General features: G+C 41.2%; 1 protein-coding gene across 2 annotated transcripts in view; it reads left to right on the forward strand.

Annotated features, from left to right (window-relative positions):
* The window catches only part of RIGI (RNA sensor RIG-I), a 49,415-nt gene that overhangs the window by 11,548 nt on the left and 19,309 nt on the right, over positions 1-18,558 (forward strand). For both annotated transcript variants that reach the window (XM_055577807.1, XM_055577808.1), the window contains 10 exons: positions 314-436; positions 1,912-2,013; positions 2,414-2,567; positions 3,314-3,572; positions 5,708-5,870; positions 8,182-8,301; positions 11,652-11,809; positions 12,773-12,908; positions 13,981-14,129; positions 16,901-16,991. In XM_055577807.1, the coding sequence (XP_055433782.1) occupies positions 314-436; positions 1,912-2,013; positions 2,414-2,567; positions 3,314-3,572; positions 5,708-5,870; positions 8,182-8,301; positions 11,652-11,809; positions 12,773-12,908; positions 13,981-14,129; positions 16,901-16,991 (1,455 nt within the window). The remainder of the gene's footprint in view (positions 1-313; positions 437-1,911; positions 2,014-2,413; positions 2,568-3,313; positions 3,573-5,707; positions 5,871-8,181; positions 8,302-11,651; positions 11,810-12,772; positions 12,909-13,980; positions 14,130-16,900; positions 16,992-18,558) is intronic.

Raw genomic sequence — 18,558 nt, forward strand, 5'->3', positions numbered from 1 at the left:
CCTAGGGATCTCGTTAAAATGAAGCTTCTGATTCAGTTGGGGCTCAAGAGTTTGCATTTCCAACAAGCTCCTAAAGAAGTTGCTGGTCCGTGTTCCACACTTTGAATAATAAAGTCCTAAATGACACTGGAGTTCAAACTTCAAATCAAGATTTCAAATTCAAAAAGATTTCATTTAGTTGTTTTAAAAGGTAGAGGGAATGGTTATGAGAAATCATAATGGAAGTTTAAAATTTTATGACCTCTTTGTAGGGCTTTCACCATTAAGATCATAATCAGATAAAGATTATGAGATGTGTTTTGTTTTCATAAAGGTGCAGAAAATGTTCAAATGAAAGATCTTGAGGATGATGAAATGAAAACTTTGGACGTACACATTGTCTACAAAGAAGAACCAGAAAACCAGAATCTTAGCCAGAATTCCTGTTCTTCTTCAGGTACTCAGCATTGTTCGTTCTTCTCTGTAATGATGCTCTTGAGGTATTTCGAGTAGGGTCGTGTCTTGCAGTGCCAAAAGTCATAGCCTAATGGAAAGGTTTTTAAGGAAAAATCAGAATGAAAAGAGAATATATGTTAAAACAGATATTTTCCCTACAACCAGAAATACCATTCTCTCCCTTCCATGGCACTTGCCAGCTTCTTCCTTTTCTTTTTCCTTCTTTTTTTTTTTTTTGGTCTTCTTTTATCACTAAGGATGTGCATGTCTACATTGAAAATGCAAATAGAGTCCTCCCAGAAGCTCAGTGCCTGTGACATCTGAAATGAGCCCTGCTTTCTAAAGAAATGCTTCTGCTCTTTGTGAGTCACTTGTTCAGTTTCCTCTCAAGATCCCAGGGCTGCATGTATGTTGATAAGTGTGTGCACTGTACAAATGCGTGGGCCTGAGAGCTTGAGCTGGGGCTGAGAGCCAGCCTGCGTTGTTTGCCAACGCAGTGCAGTGAGGGGCTATATCCTCCAAAAGGGAGTCCTTTCTCTAATTCACACAAAGGCACTATGAGTTAACTGCATCCCTATAAGGCCCACTTTATGTTTCTAGAAGCATATTTTCACGAGGAGACCAGAAAGCAGCATAATAAATTAAGCCAAGAGTTATTTATAAAAGGGCATCAGAGAAAAAAATAGGATCAATAAAGAAGTGTTGGAAGAAGGATGTGATTTGGGGTTAAGAACATAAGGTGAGAATTGATGGACTGCTTCTGCAATAAAATGATACATATTTTTGTCACTCCAGAATAAAATCAGTGAGTGTCAATTGTTTTAAGTTTTCTGACAGGTAAAGGTCCTTAGCGAACTCACTTAACCATTTAGAAATTTCCATTTACTTTAAAATAGGTAGGTTCGACTCAACAGATGATTTCCAAGGTCTTTCTAGCTCTTAACATTCTGTACACTTATCTGTTAGTGAGATACCTCTGATTATTTTTTTAAAACTTTTGATTCTGTTAAGAGAGAATACCATGTGAGAGCTTGCAGAATTATAAAGCACCGTTGCTTGTCAGTAAGAGATTATTTTGGAGTTTGGTATTCAGTTTGGTGTTTTTCAAAGACCTTAGAGGGATTTGTTGTTTTGTCTCATGCAGCATTTCCTTCAACCGGTGGCGATCTGTTTTGCCCTGGATTAGGTTTAATTTCTCCTGATTAGGCTTCCATGATTGTTTCAGAAAGAAATCTTTGTGGTTTTTTTTTTTTTTTTCCTTTTTTCCTTCCTGCCATTGGTACTTTGTTATTGAGGGAGAATTCTGTATTTCAAATCAGTTTAGAAGCTGGAATGGTTAATTAGAGACAAGAATTCTAAACTTTCTTAAATGAGGTCTTTCTTGCTAGAGTCAAATTTCTTGTCCTTTGGAGGAAGTGTTGACTTGATTCCTCAGAGTGGTCACTGTTTGCTAACTTAGTTTCTGTTGTATTACAGAAGTGCCTCCTACTTATAGCCCATTGAAACCAAGAAATTACCAACTAGAGCTCGCTTTACCTGCTCAGAAGGGAAAGAATACAATAATATGTGCTCCTACTGGTAAGCGGATGCAATTACTGAAATAGTTTATTTCTCTGTTTGCTTCCTTTTTTCCACTTTATTGAACACTGGGACCAAGTAGCAAGTTTCAATTGTTTCATTGTTCCATTGATCTTTTGAAAAAACCATTATTCATATAGTTTCGTAGTGTTTTCAGGGACACGAGCAAGGAGAGAGAATGCTTTCTTTTAGCTTCCTGCAGTCCCTTGCTGTGTGCAAGTGCCTAGGAAGTAGCTTGGTTTTTGAGTCAGAGTGTGAGTTCTACAGTTGTTAACCCACCCTCATCATCCGTTTACTTTTAGCTCTGTGGTTTTAGAGGAGCCCTCAGTAATGACCTTTCTCCAGAAGCATTTTAGTATACTATTAGTTACGTGTTGTCTTTCTCTTTATATGTTAAAAGGTTGTGGAAAAACCTTTGTTTCCCTACTTATATGCGAACATCATCTTAAGAGATTTCCACAAGGACGAAAGGGGAAAGTTGTCCTTTTTGCTGTTCAAGTCCCACTGTACGAACAGCAGAAATCTGTGTTCTCAGAATATTTTGAAAGATTTGGGTAGGTATAAGTCGGTCCAGCTTTTTTTTCTCTAGGTCATGTAACCAATGTGTTTTGTGCTTTGTTTTGCTTTTAGAAAACCATGATTCAAAAAACTTATGGTAGATTAAGCTTTTTTATTATTTAGATATAACTCCTTCATGAATACACCTGAAATCCTAAACTCCTTTGATTAGCTCTTGTAGAGTGAGTAAATGACTTAAGGTAAATTTTATATTTAAATGGAACATTTAACTTGTTTAATGATTTTTAAATTTATTTAATATTACTCTTTTCTATGTTCTTTCACGGTGGCTTGAAAGAATTATGGTTGGCCCTCTGTATCCTCAGGTGCCACATAGAATATATTCTATCAATACTAGCAATTCTCCCTAGATTATGTTTATGATCACTTACAATATGTCAGAGACAGTAAAGAATCCACTGACAATGCAGGAGATCCCAGTTCGATCCCTTGGTCGAGAAGATCCCCTGGAGAAGGGAATGGCTACCCACTCCAGTGTTCTTGCCTGGAGAATCCCATGGACAGAGGAGCCTGGCGGGCTATAGTCCATGGGTAGCAGAGTCTGACACGACTAACACTTTCACTTTTTTCACTTTACTATGTGTCAGGCTTTGCTCCAAGCACTTACCTTTTCTCCAAATCCATTCCTTTTGGACTTAGGGAGAATTTAATTGACGTTCTGATCTTTGTGGTTCCTTATTCACATCATGGTTGCTAATGGGAAATTTCTGTCATCTTCCAGGTACAAAGTTTCAGGCATTTCTGGAGCGACAGCTGACAGTATCTCTGTGGAACAGATTGTTGAGAACAATGACATCATCATTTTAACACCACAGATTCTTGTGAACAGCCTTAAAGATGGGACTATTCCATCACTCTCCATCTTTACTTTGATGATATTTGATGAATGTCACAACACCAATAAACACCATCCATATAATATGATCATGTTTCATTATCTAGATCAGAAACTGGGAGGATCTTCAGACTCACTGCCCCAGGTATGTCCAAAGTCAGATGGATTTCTTCCTAAATCGTATTTACTTACCCTTGTGGCCATATTGAGGATGTCCTTCTTAGATCCTTGCATACTGTACAACTCATTAGGTTAGTTTTGATTGATTCATTCATTTAATCACTTAACAAATATGTATTAGGTACCTCCATGTGTCATGCCCTGTGCTAGGCACTGGGGCACAAATATAAAAAGATAGTCCTTGCCTTCAAGCAGCTTGAGTTTTGTGGGGAGCCACATATGTGAGAATTATGTCATAATTTATGGTAATAACACGTGTTGGAGTTGTACAGCAAAGAAATGAAAGTGATCTTAAATGTGCTATGAAAGTAAAGTGAGACCTAATAGAAGTTAGGATAGGTAAAAACTAACAAGAGTTTATAAGGAAAATAGCTGGATGGTTTGCAGTAAAGGCCACTGTGTGTCTAGAGGCACAGGGGCATGAGAGTGCACAGGGGCTTGAGAAGCTTAAAGGTTTGTTTGTTTGTTTTTTTTTGGCTGTGCTGTATGGCTTATGGGGACCTTAGTTCCCCAACCAGGGATTGAACCCGGGCCACAGCAGTGGATGTGCTGAGTCCTAACCACTGGACTGCCAGGGAATCGCCAAGAATCATGAAGTTCTTAATATTGCCTGAGTGCAGAGTATGAAGCTGTGGATAGCCACCAGTGGGGCAGGATGGGAGAGAGGGAATGATTGGCAGAACAAGATGCCAGGAGAGACGAGCGGGTATGGGCTGCGTAGGTGCATTAGTACCGGAGAGCGGATGAAGCATTGTTTTTGGTGTCATCAGAGGGGAAGGGCTGAGAGGAGTCAAGACAAAGAATAGTTTATAGGTGGGGGCAGGAAGGGTATGGAATCCCTGGCATTTTCTCTTGAATGAAGGAGAGAGAGATGGTTCACTGAGAATAATCAAGATGAGAATGGAGGTGGGAGCTCAGGGTGCATGGAGAAAATTTGAAATGGGAGACACAACCGAGAGGAACACAGATGAATGGCCTGGTATTATTGAGGCCAAATGAGGTTGGAAACCATGCCTCTGGTTTACCAGTCTCACCTCTGTGTTCTCTAGGCTTAACAATTAACCATTTAGGAAGCACAGGTTAGAAGAAATCCAGTATGGTGCCCAAAATTCAGACAGAATTTAGTAGAAATCACATTTCTTACAGTTTTTTCTTCTAGAATAAAATTGATAGTTAACTAGATTCCTTGTTTATTTGAATGATTCAGTCATTCAGTCATTCAATATTTGAGTGACTTTTAGAGGAAGAAATAAATATTTATTAGAAGACCATTAAACTAAATTCTTTACAAATGTCATCTTATTGAAGTCACCCAGCTACCATTGTTTTTTAAATTGAAGTTATCACTTTTTTAAAATTGAAGCTACCATTTAAAAAAAATTGAAGCATATTTGATTTACAGTATTAATTTCTGTTGTATTAATTTTTGCTGTACAGCAAAGCAATTCAATTGCTTTCATATTCTTTTCCATTATGGTTTATCACAGGATATGGAATATAGTTCCCTGTGTATACAGTAGGACATTGCTGTTTATCCATCCTATATATAATAGTTTGCATCTGCTAATCCCAAACTCCCAGTCCATCCCTCCCCCACCACTCTCTCCCTTGGCAATCACAAACAAGTCTGTTCTCTGTCACACAACTTCCAGTTTAAATGGCTAAAGTCACCCAACTTTACAGAGAGATAAAGATTTTTGTCCAAGACACCCAGCCAGTGTGACATGGCTGAGATTGAAATGGAAGCATGTCTGATTTTAGTCCTTGCCCTTTTCAGCGTATTGTTCTATGCGTCACGGGGAAACAAGGATAAAGATGAGAGCAGTCCTGCCTGGAAAGGGTTTCTTCTCTGGGCTTCTGTGCTGATTCGTGTTCAGCTGCAGAGCAGTGATTCCTGCATTTACTCAGTGCTTCACCTAATGGGGACCTTTCCATTTTTGATGTCATAGAGAATGTCAGAAAAAAAAAAAATTCTTGTTCTTTATCTGAAGTTAGTTTAAAAAATAAAAACCCTACTTTATCAGGAAAGAGTTACATGAGGGATTGTGGAAACATCTCGCTATGTCCCAGACATCTGATGATTTGGAATCCTCCTCACAGGTCATTGGGCTGACTGCCTCAGTTGGTGTTGGAGATGCCAAAAACACAGCCGAAGCCACAGAATATATCTGCAAGCTGTGTGCTTCTCTCGACACATCAGTGGTAGCAACAGTCAGAGACAACTTGGAGGAGCTGGAGGAGGTTGTTTACAAGCCCCAGAAGTGTAAGTGGGACCCAGTCACAAGCCCTTTGGGACTTTGTTACCCTCTGCTATTCTTAGTTCAGGGTCATGTAGATGAACACTGAATTCTTACCCTTTCTCTGTTTAGAGGAAAATATTTATCTGCAAACTTGGAAAATAATCATATTTCCTGCTTCTCTCCCCAGTGAAGCTCAGGAGTGGCCTGTAGAAAGCAGTCATTCTTACTCTTCATTTCCATAAACCTTAACAAAGGTACCGGCAGTGAGAGAGGTGCTGAGAACACCTTAGCACGCACGTGGCTTGGTCCTTCCTGCCTTCTGTGCCTGAGGACGATACTGAGTTCCTATCCATTATTTGAATTTGTATCTGGAATTTTGGTTGAAGTGAAAGTATCTGAACTCATCCTGTCCTTCCTCAAAAGATCAGAATATGATTTGATTACTAAGATTGACTAACAAAGATTGATATTTCTTGAATATCAATGCTATACTAACCCAGCAAGAGAGAGAGGGTACAGAAGACAAGTACGACTTCACCCCTTGCTCTCTAAATAGCACACAACCAAATGACTACAAGGCAGAACAAACACACCAAAGACGGTCAGGGCGCTGGCTGTAAGGAATTTAGACAAGGCACTCAACCTACAACTTTTGATGTCGTATACAAATTTCTTTGGGCTTCCTCAATGGCTCAGCAGTTAAAAAAAAAAAAAAATCTGCCTGCCAATGCAGGAGACACAGAAGATGCAAGTTCGATCCCCGGGTCAGGAAAATCCCCTGGAGAAGGAAATGGCAACCCACTCCAGTATTCTTGCCTGAAAAATCCCATGAGCAGAGGAGCCTGGTGGGCTACAGTCCAAAAGAGTTGCAAAGAGTTGGGTAGGCACAACTTTCTTTCTCATCTGGTCTCTCCCACACGTTGAGCTTCATCTCAGCTTCATCTCCCACAAACCCAACCAAGTTGCATTTCTCTGGGCTCCTGGGATGGAGGAGTCATGTGTGTTCTCCCTCTAAGCTTTGTCCATCCCAGCCTTTGCACATGACTGTGCTCACTCCTCCTCGCCTCTTCCCCTGTTTATCCCCTGACATTGCCGCCCCAGGAAGAATGAGAGAAGCCTCCCCGTGCTCCATGGCACTTTGCACATACTGTCACAGCTCTGTGTCTGGTCATCTGGCTTGTGTATCTTTCTCTGCTAAGAAGATAGCCTTCTCTGGAGCGCAGAGCATGTTCTTTTCAGCTATCACCAGAACCCAGCATGTTCTGTGGATACTGCAAAAATGAGTATTTGGAGCATTGTGAACAACCCTGGGGGTTAGGTGGGAAGGGAGAAGATCAAAGAACAGAGACAGGGCTTAAAATACAGTATTTGCAGAAACAAGATGGGTATCAGCCTAGTCAGAGCAGGAGCTCTGTGTTGAGTTAACAGGAAAGCCGGAGTAAGAAGTTGAATTAGGGAAAGGAAATGGCAACCCACTCCAGGATCCTTGCCTGGGATATCCCATGAACAGAGGAGCCTGGAGGGCTACAGTCCATGGGGTCATGAATGAGTTGGACATGACTTTGTGATGGAAAAGCAGCTGCGGGGCATTTTTGAGGGAAGAAAACAGTCCCAGGAAAGTTGAGGCGCTCGCCAAAGGCCCCAGAGCTTTTGATGCAGAGTCTAAAGTGTGGCTGAGGACTCCCAGCTCCCAGGCCTCTTGATTCTGACCTCTTTCACCAGATACACACGTGGAAAACTAGAATCTAAAATGTGCCTGAGGGCTTCTCTGGTGGCTCAGTGGTAAAGAGTCCACCTGCCAATGCAGGAGACACGGGTCCAATCCCTGGTCCGGGAAGATCCCACATGCCATGGAGCAGCTAAGCCCATGTGCCACAACTACTAAGCCCGAGTTCTAGAGCCTGGGAGCCGCAACTACTGAGCCCACTGCTGAAGTCCACATGCCCTCGCGCCTGTGCCCCTCAACAAAAGCAGTCACCACAATCGGAAGCCCACGAACTCCAACTAGAGGGTAGCCCTTGCTCGCCACAACTAGAGAGAAGCCCATGCAGCAATGAAGACCCAGCACAGCCAAAAATAAATAAATAAAATTATTTTAAAAAAAGTTGAATTAGACTTGGACCATGGAAAATGTTAGAATGAGTGCATTAAACACTAGGGAGTGGCTGAAGGTGTCTTGAGTATTTGTCTCATCTTTCAGATGACCTGCCTGTGAGCTTGGGGCCTAGGGTTTTACAGAGGAAGAGACAAAGGCAGAGAAAGGTTTGGAGATACCTGCTTTGAACTATGATGTGTTCTTCCTGAGAAATACTAACTTTCCTTTGATGGCTCTAGTTTTCAGGAAAGTGGAATCACGGACTACAGACAGATTTAAACACATCATATCTCAGCTGATGGCAGAAACAGAGGCTCTAGCAAAGAGTATCTTTGAAGAACTTGGGACTGTAACTCTTGGTGAGAATAACCTCGTTTTGTCTTCTCTCCATCTGGGAACGGCCATTTGTTGTTCACTGGGGTCTTTTTGCACTTTTCTTAGTCCAAACAATGTCAAGACCATACCCAGAGTTTGACTTTCTTGTTTGTTATTCAGGAGGCTTATAAGTCCTCCTTTATTTTCTCTTGCTTTTTTTTTTTTCCTTTTTAAATCCAAAGTAAATCCACCTAGACACACACAGCTGAAAAATACCATATTTAATTCAATTCATTGCTTTTTTGACCTTCCAAATTTAGCTTTTCATTGTATGAATGAAACCACCATTGCCCTGAAGTCTTGGATTCAAACCTACAGGTGACCTTTGATCCTTTATTCTTTTGAGGCTCTCTTGAAGTTGCCAAGTTCTCTTCTCCTTTTTTAAATCAAGTAATTAATTCATCGGGTATTGTGCCAGGTACTATGCTAGGTAAAGGAAGCACCAAGATTAAAGACAGTCTTGCCTTCAAGGAACTCACCATCAAACAATGAGAATCAGATGCGAATAGTTGCCCTGTGGCAAGGCAGGGTTACACACTGCTATCATGGGCGCACAGGGGAGCTTAGGCCAGGACTGGGCTGTAGGGAGGACTTCCTGGGGGAGGTAATGTGTGCGACAGATCTTGAAGTCAGCCAGGTTAAGAAGGAGAGGTGATCAAGTGTGGTCAAAGAGACAGCAGTTGCAGAGGGAAGAGAGAGGACAGTGAATTTTAGAATCTGCAGGATTTCATGCTAATTCTAACAGGTGACTAGTAGAAAGGAGAGTGGGGCTGGGGGAGAGGCCGGGGGCAGACAGTGAAGGTATCCTGTAGGCCATGCTGAGTTTGAATTTTATCCTAGCAGTGGGACTTCCCCGGTGGTCCAGTGGCTCAAAATGCCGGGGGCCTGGCTTCCATCTGCAGTCAGGGAACTCGATTCCCACGTGCCACAACTCAGAGCCAGCGCTGCCAAATAAATAAATAAATATCCTGAAAGCAAATGGGAAGCAATGCGCGATTTTGAACTGCTAAGTTCTGTGATGAGAAATGACGAGAGCCAAACTGAGGCAGTGGAGATGGGCTAGTGAAGGGAGCTGGCTCGTGCAAACAGAAGCGTTCGGATTTAAGAGCTCACTGGGTTTGGGTGGGAGTGAGCGAGTGAGCGAGCGCGGGGCTTCTCTCTTGGCACCTGTGTGTGCACCGGCAGGTGTTACTCGTTCTAGAGCAAGGAGCAGCCTGGGCAGGCACGAGTGTAGAGTTTCGGAGATGTTGAATTCTCGTCCCCAGGGTAACTTCTGTGTCTCAACTTCTCTCACGCTTAATCTCTCTTCTTTCTTTCACAGCTTGATTTCTAACAACTTATTCTAACAGCTGCTTTGCCCGCCTCTACCCTCTTTCCCGTCGAACCCCCATTACCCAGCTCGTCTTCCTGGGATTACCTGTTTTATCTTGCCAGTGTCCTGCTGGCAATCCTCGTTCTCCCAGGCAGAGCTCTCACGGCCGGCCGGCCGCTCACCCGGCCATGCGCGCCCTGCTCGCACAATCTGGTTCTGCTTCTCTTGCCAGCTTTCTGCTCCTTGCCTATTAGCAGTTCTCTTGAACGAATTCATTCTCTTGTTCATTCAGTGCTGGGCTAAGTGCTCGGTGGTGGGAACACAGCGTGGACCCTCAGACACAAGCCCTGCCCTCACGGCATTTTCGGTTTGGCTACCGGCAGTGCCAAAGGTGGGTTAGTGATAGTAGCGAGGCAACATGGGGCGGGGAGTGGTGGGAGTAAGGGGAGTGAGGGGTATTTCAGGCAGAGGAGACAGGCGCAGAGAGAGTCTGGGGACTTTCACTGATCCTGAGAACTGTAGGAAGGAAAGTTGCTAGAGAGGAGAGTTGGAAGCCAGACCACAGAGCCCCCTGAGGGCCAGACTAGGAGTTTGACTGGAGAAACCCACTAAACACTGTATTTTTTAAAGCATTTATTATTGTTATTTTTAACATTTATTTATTTGGCTGTGCTGGGTCTTCGTTGAGGCATATGGGATCTAGTTCCCTGATCAAGGATCAAACCCAGGCCCCCTTCGTTGGGAGTGCAGAGCCTTAGCTACTGGACCACCAAGGAAGTCCCTCAAGACTTAAAAAAAAATACATGTATTTATTTATTTGGCTGCACCGAGTCTTAGTTGTATCACGAAGTTTGTTACATCATTTGGGACCCTGGTTCTCTAACCAGGGGTCAAACCTGCACCCTCTGCTTTGAAAGGTGAAGTCTTAAGCCCTGGACTGCCAGGGAAGTCCCTCCCTAAAGGCTTTTAATCAGTGGATTAGCATTGTCTCTCATCTGCAATTTTGGAAATTCCCTCCGGTTATTGAATGGAGACTGGACTGGAGGGAAGGAAGAAGGAGGTAAGGAGACCAGGTAGGAGGAGATCATGGTATTATCCAGAAGCGTTAGGATGTGGTCAGGGTTTGGAGGTGGAGAAGGGTGGGGAGACATGGTTTTCTGCCTTCTTATTCTTCTTGTCTCTTATACCCTCCGCCATCTCTTCATCTGTTCAGACGCTGTCAGCTGCTCACTGCCAGATGGCCTAGCTCATTTTTCCACCTACCTAAGTTCAGTAAATACATGTTGATTGCTCTAGTTTATTGATAGCCCCCTTGTTTGTAGATGGGGCTACTGCTACTTGTCTGGGTAACTGCCTTTGTTCCTCTGATTAAAGATGAATGGGTGAGGGGACTTCCCTGGTGGTCCAGTGGTTAAGAATCTCCCTTCCAATGCAGGGGACCAAGATTCAAACCCTGGTCAGGGAGCTAAAATCCCACATGCCGTGGGGCAGCTAACCCCGTGCACCCCAGCTAGAGAAGCCCACATGCAACCGCTAGAAAAGCCCCTGTGTGCTGCAGCAAAGACCCAGCGCAGGCAAAAAAAAAAAGGTGGGGGGCAGTTAGGTTTTATTCCATGGCCTTTGTTTGGCCTCTGGGCTGTTTGGTTGTCAGCTCAGAGAATCAGTAGAGCTTGGGTATGGGACACATCTGGGTTTGAAATCCTTGCTCCCTCTGTATACTAGCTGTGTGACTTGGTGTGATGATTTCACTTCTCCGAGCTTCCATTTCCTCATCTATAAAGTGTATCTACGTCATGGCATTGTGAAATGAAATTATAAATACAAGACATGTTGATTCTTGGCACGTAGTCGGTATTCAGTAAGAATTGTGTTTGTACGTAGACTCTGCTGAAAACTGTCTCAAGAGAAATACTCTGTGTGTACAAAGAGTAAGGAATCAAAATTAGAAGGCGAGACATGTTTAGGGCCTTAAATGACTAGCCAGATGATACAATGGAAAACTGTTTTTGTTTTTTTTTCCAGAAAACTTATCTCAAATTCAAAATAGGCATTTTGGGACACAGAAATATGAACAGTGGATTATCGCAGTTCAGAAAGCGTGCATGGTGTTTCAGATGCCAGACAAAGAGGAAGAAAGCAGGATTTGTAAAGCCCTGTTTTTGTACACGTCACATTTGCGGGTATGTGGCTTCTTTGGACAAGGATATTTCCATCATAACACCTACTGGGAGCTGTGCTGTGGCAGCTGAGAGAGCATCATTTAGGAACTTTCCCGGTGGTTCTTATGAAGCAAATGCCAAAAGCTATCCTGTTCAACATCTGTCTTTGCTCTCTGAAACCTAGCCCTAGAGGCCGAGGGACAGAAATAAAGGCCGTGGGTCTGTGCTGTACCTCAGTATCCCCATATTTGACCTTGGGGGTGGGGAATATTACTGTAGATACATGACCAGGGACAGCCATCTTTAAGTCTTTAAAGTTCAGTAGGTGGGTCGTGTTGCCATAGCCTGAAGCATGTTTTCCTACCTTTGGTCAAACCACATGCTAAGAAGTCCAGAGTCTGTAGTCGTTTGCTGGTTAACCAAGAGCTTAAGCAACAGTTACCACCATCACCTCTGCTTATCGTGCCATTGAAAACATTTTAAAATACATTCAATCCATATGAATTTGTAGAATTTTAATGGACTTAACTGAATATCTGGTGTAAGGGGTCAGCGCCATCATTCTGAACAGGTGCCATTCAGTGATGGTTTTGGATGTACAAAGAGGTTAAGTTGAATGTCTAAATGATGAAGCAGGTTGATGTGGAAGTTGCTTTACTTTCATTTTTGTGATTTAATCTTTGACATTTGTTTTTCATGTAATTTTCTTTCTCTTCCAAGGATTCTAGGATCCAAAGTGATCTGAATTAATGACTAATTCTAGCTAATTGAGGTGTTTTCTTGTTTTTTTTCTTTTTTTTACAGTATGGTTCTAAGGTTTTATTACAGTACTGTTAGAGATGATTCATCTTTAAAAACTAAGTTGGAATAGACTTGAGATGTTTATTATTAAAGTTAATTCTGTGTTAAGTACAGTGAAATGAACTTAAGTACAGTAGTTGTATTAGACATTAGAAACATACTGAAACTTTCCATTTTCAACAGAAATACAATGATGCCCTCATTATCAATGAGGATGCACGGATGAAAGATGCTCTGAATTACTTGAAAAACTTCTTCAAAAATGTCCGGGCAGCAGGATTTGATGCAATTGAGCAAGATCTCACTCAGAGATTTGAAGGTGGGTGGTGTTTCCAGGGGGAGGAAGCCAGTGGAGCCTGGAGACTCCAGGGGCAGCGTACACATATGGTGTCACAAGTAACAACACCTGGTGATGCTCAGGGACTTGTCCTAGGCTTAAGAAGATAGGATATGTGGCAGGACTGTGAAACTTCAGGGAAATCTGCACTTAGGAAAAGAATCTGCTGCTTACACTATTTGCTGTTTCGAAGAAGGAAAAAATAGTAGGATTTGCAAAAGATACATCCCATAGAAATAGTCAATTGATAGGAACATTTTTTGGTTTAACTTTTAGTAATTTTATAAAGATTTAAAAAATATAAAAAAAGTTTTAATGATATTAAGACTGTAATTTGAGCTAACTCTGTGAGATAGAGGACAGGGACGCCTGGCATGCTGCAGTTCATGGGGAGCAAAGAGTTGGACACGACTTGGCAACCAAACAAGATTGTAATTATGTACTTCTATATAAAGAAGAAAACCGATATGGCTCTTGATGCCACTGTGTCCATATTAAGAAAAATATAGGAAAATATTAAGTGAAAAGTAAGTCTTTCTTCTTCCTCTCTCAAATGCCTTTTCCCAAATAATAATTTTTTTGGTCTATACCAAAGTGTTAACTATATATATGCTAAATACTGAACAACTAGCTCTCTGGGGGAGGGAAATTTATGCATTTGTTAGTGTATTCAGTGTATGCATTGCATTGGTGGTTATTTATCATAAAATTCTGGTCAGAGATTAAGAGATGAAATGTTTGAACTATAGCTAAAGGTTGCAGTGTGTTCTAAATTATTAGAATTTATAAACCTTTTGTGGGCTCCCAGGTGGCACTAGTGGTAAAGAACCTGCCTGCCAATGCAGGAGATGCAAGACAGGTAGGTTTGACCTCTGGGTCAGGTAGATCCTCTGGAGGAGGGCACAGCAACCCACTCCAGTATTCTTGCCTGGAGAATATCATGGACAGAGGAGGCTGGCAGGCTATCGTCCATAGTATAGCAAAGAGTTGGATATGACTGAAGCGACTTAGCACACGCACATAAACCTTTTGTAAAATATTCCCCTTTTTGCAGAAAAGCTGTTGGAACTAGAAGGTATTTCTATGGATCCCAGCAATGAGAACGCTAAACTCAAAGATCTCTGCTTCATCTTGCAAGAGGAATACCACTTAAACCCAGAGACCAGAACCATCCTCTTTGTGAAAACCCGAGCACTGGTGGATGTAAGCTTCTTCCTCTGTGTGGATACAAGTTGGCCCAGTACCATTTTAATTAAAAGAGTGTCCGTTCTTCACTTCTTTGCAATTAAGCATCCCTATATAGAGTCTGTGTGGGTCTGTTTCTGGGCTCTTTATTCTATTCTGATTTTCTGTTTGTTTATCCTTACATTAGTACCTCACTGTCTCAGTCACTCTGGTTTATAATGCCTTGATACCCTTACAGCAAGCATTTTACAAATTTTTATTCTTTCCATCAATTAAAAAATTTTTAGCTGTGTCTGTGGGCACCTAGTGGTACCTCACTAAGGTTTTAATTTGTATTTCACTAATGACTAATATGATTTATCATTTTTTTCATATGCTCATTAGCCATTCATGTATCTCCTTTGATGAAGTATCTGTTTACATCTTTTGCCCATTTTAAAATGGGGTTTAACTGGGTTATTTATTATTGTTGAGTTTTTAAGTTATTGTTGTTAGTTTTTTGAGAGTTCTTTTTTCTGACAAAAATGTCCTCTATCAGAAATGTGATTTGCAAACATTTTCTTCAAGATCTTTTCATTCTCTTAACTATATCTCTTACTGAAAGTTTTAACCTTTGACAAGTCCATTTTATCTTTTTTTTTTTTCTTTTTGTGGATTGTGCTTTTGATTTTGTGTTTAAGAAACCTTTGCCTACCCAAGAGCACAGATTTTTTCCCATGTTATCTTCTAGAAGTTTTATAGATTTAGATTTTATATTTAAGTCTACAATTCATTTTGAAGTATGGATTGAGATTTTTTTCTCTTAGCATGTGGGTATCCAGTTATTTCAGCATATATGATGAAAAGACTATCCTTTCTCCATTGAATTGCATTTGTAACTTAAAAAGATCAGTTGACTCTATTCATGTTGGTCTATTTCTGGATTCTATATTCTGTTCCATTCATTTGTACATCTATCCTTTCACCCATCCTACGCAGTCTTGATTACTGTAGCTTTATAGTAATTAAGTCTTGAAATCAGGTAGTGTGAGTCTTCCAACTTTTTAATTTTTTTCAACATTGTCTTAGCTATCTTTCTTTACCTTTCCATTTTTATTTTAGAATAAACTCACACACATCTATGAGAAAATCTATTGAAATTTCATTTGGGATTTCACTGAACCTATAGATAAAACTGGGGAGAAATGATATCATAACAATGTATCTTTTTTATTTATATAGGGCTTCTGTATTAGTTATCTACTGCTGATAGCAGTTTATCGCAAAACTAAGTAGCTGGAAACAACAGACATCTATAATGCATATGGGTCAGTAATCTGGAAACAACTAACTGGGTGTTTCCATCTCAGGATGTCTCATGAGGCTCCAGTCAGTTGTTGGCCATGGCTACAGCCATCTCAAGGCTGGGAGGATCAACGTCCAACCCAACTTGTGTGGTTTTTGGCAGAAGATGTGCTTAGCTCATTCATGAGGGCTTCCCCAATCACTCAGTGGGTAAAGAATCTGCCTGCAATGCAGGAGACACAGAAGACACGGGTTTGATCCCTGGGTCAGGAAGATCCCTTGGAGAAGGAAATGGCAACCCACTTTAGTATTCTTGCCTGGGAAATCCCATTGACAAAGGAGCCTGGAGGGCGACAGTCCATAGGGGTCCCAAAGAGAGTTGGACATGACTTAGTGACTGAGTATGCACACACATGCTTAGCTCATTCATGGGGGCCTCTGCACAGGCTGGCCTCACAGAGAGGTGCTGGCCTCCCCTAGAGTAAGTGATCCAAGAGGGGTGGAGAGGGCACCTAATACCAAGGTCACAGTCATGTTATAGCTTCAACTTGGAAGTGATTCCCCTCAGGTCTGCCTTATTTTATTCATTAGAAGCAAGTCAGTAAGTTCAGTTCACACTTGAGGGGAAGGGATTAAACAGGATCTGAATTCCAAGGGGTGGAGATCACTCACAGCTACCTTAGAGGCCCCTGCCACATCTTCTTTGGTTTCTTTTATCAGTGTTTTGTCATTTTCAGCATACAGATTCTGCACATATTTTGTTAAACTTATACCTAAGTGTTAATGCTATTATAAATGATACTTTTGTTTGTTGCTGGTATTTAGAAATACAACTAATGTCTGTGTATTGATCTTGTGTCCTGAGATCTTTCTAAATTCACTTATTTTCTACCTACCCACTATTTTGAACCTTGCCTTTTTCACTGAAAAAAATGTCTTAGAAATTGAATCATATTGGATTACAAAGATAGACACCATTATAGTTATTTGTTGCATAGAATTCAATCACAAGAAGCTTTTGATTCCTCAGGTCTGTTAGTCTGAAAACTACTTCAGCGTACTTGTCTGTATACTTTTTAAAAATTGAAGTAGAGTTGATTTATGGCATTGTATTTATTTCTGCTGTACAGCAAAGTGATTCAGTTATACATATACATACATTCTTTTTTAATTCTTTTCCATTATCGTTTACTTTAAGCTTTTTTTCTACTTGCATTGTTGTTTAGTCACTAAGTCATGTCCAACTCTTTGTGACCCCATGGACTGCCACATGCCAAGTTCCCCTGTCCTCCACTATCTCGCGGAGTTTGCTCAAATCCCATGTCCATTGAGTCAGTGGTGCTATCTAACCATCCCATCCTCTGCCATTCCCTCTTTTTGCCTTCATTATTTCCCAGTATCAAGATCTTTTCCAGTGAGTCAGCTCTTCAAATCAGGTGGCATATATTCAATATTGAATTAATACAGATAATATACAAATAGTGACAATTTCTTTGTATTTTCAGGCCTTAAAGAACTGGATTGAAGAAAATCCTAAACTCAGCTTTCTAAAACCTGGCATATTGACTGGACGTGGCAGAACAAATCAGACAATGGGTATTTATATATAGTGCATTAGATCTAATATATATATATAAGAACATATATATTTTAATTCTTTCTTAGTACTTGTATCAGTCAGGGTTCAACCAGAGAAGCAAAACCAGTAGGAGATTATAAACACATACATTTATACATTCATATATATATATAGCAACACATGTATATTGTACACAGACAGGCACACAGGGATTTAGTACAAGGAATTGACACACACCTGGACTGGCAAAGCCAGTCTGAGTCTGCAGGGCAGGCCAGGATCAGGTGGAACCCCATAGGCATGAGCTGTCCAGAGTCTGAGGTCACGGATCACCTCAGTCCTCTTTTCAAGGGCTGCCTTGTTTAGGTCAGGCCTGCCTAAAATGAAGTCCCTATTGGGTAACCATATCAACTGATTTAAGAAGTTTAATTACATCTGCAAATTCCCTTCACAGAAACACCTGGGTGAATATCTGGGGACTGCAGTTCAGCCTAGCTCAGTGGACACATTGAAAAGCCATTGCCATGCTCAAATGTCAGAAACTTGTAGACTTTCCTCCTCCCATATGTCCTGCATACAAAACTGAAGTTTTGTTTTGTTTTTAATATTGTTTGAGTATATTACTCTCTTGCTCAAATTTTCAACCAGTAGATTAACTGGAAATAGAAATGCTGTCTATTTTATTGTTATTCTTTAAAGTGTAAAAAACTTACATGCATTATGTATTTTATAATTTTAAAAAGTCCTAGAGATAATCCTAAAATCTGGGTAGGGGGGTTAAAGGATGAAAGGCCACCTTTGATCCTCAGTGGCCAGTCCTCATGCTGACATTCTCACAGCCTTGCTCCCCACGCCTCAGTGATAAGCAATGACAGGTCCTCACTGTATCTCTTATTTAGTGCTGTTTATAATAAACAGTCCTGCTCTCAGTCCTCGGTCATCACCCTTGAAGTTTCCCTTTATGCAAAATTTAAGCCTCACTAATCTAAAAAGCAAAGTCAGATTTTGAATAGTTGACTTACCAAATGAGGTTGTGGTTGGAATTCAGAGGCTTCTGCCATATGACTCCAGCATGAGTCCAACTTGATTTTCAAACTTTGTTATTCATCCATACATAAGCACCCAGAAGATATTTGTTTGTCCATCCCTCCGTTCATCCATCCATTCATTCATTCATCTATCCATCCACCATCCACCCGCATTCATTGAGAACTCACTCTGTGCCAGTAACCGTGCTTCTGCTGGGCAGCCGCCCCCTCCTCCTAAGTCTAGACCACTAGGGCGGAGTCTCCCTCGCCCACATCCCACAGCACACAGTTCTGGCTCCATTCATTGTCATCACATTGAATTATACTTTCCCATGTATAGCCTTCTTCTACAAACTAGAAGCTCCCTTTAGATAAAAATGAACCTTTTAACCATTCTATCCTTATCTGACAAACCATAATTGTAGAATAAATGTTTGATGAACAAATAGTTAAGTTCAGAAATTAGTGAAGTGTGGTGTCTGTCTTGGGCATGTTCATTGTTCAGTAGATCATGTTGAAAAGAAATTGTTTTGGCCTCAGCAAAATATATCTCAAG

The sequence above is a fragment of the Bubalus kerabau genome, chromosome 4 (genome assembly GCF_029407905.1).
Source record: "Bubalus kerabau isolate K-KA32 ecotype Philippines breed swamp buffalo chromosome 4, PCC_UOA_SB_1v2, whole genome shotgun sequence".
NCBI lineage: Eukaryota > Metazoa > Chordata > Mammalia > Artiodactyla > Bovidae > Bubalus > Bubalus kerabau.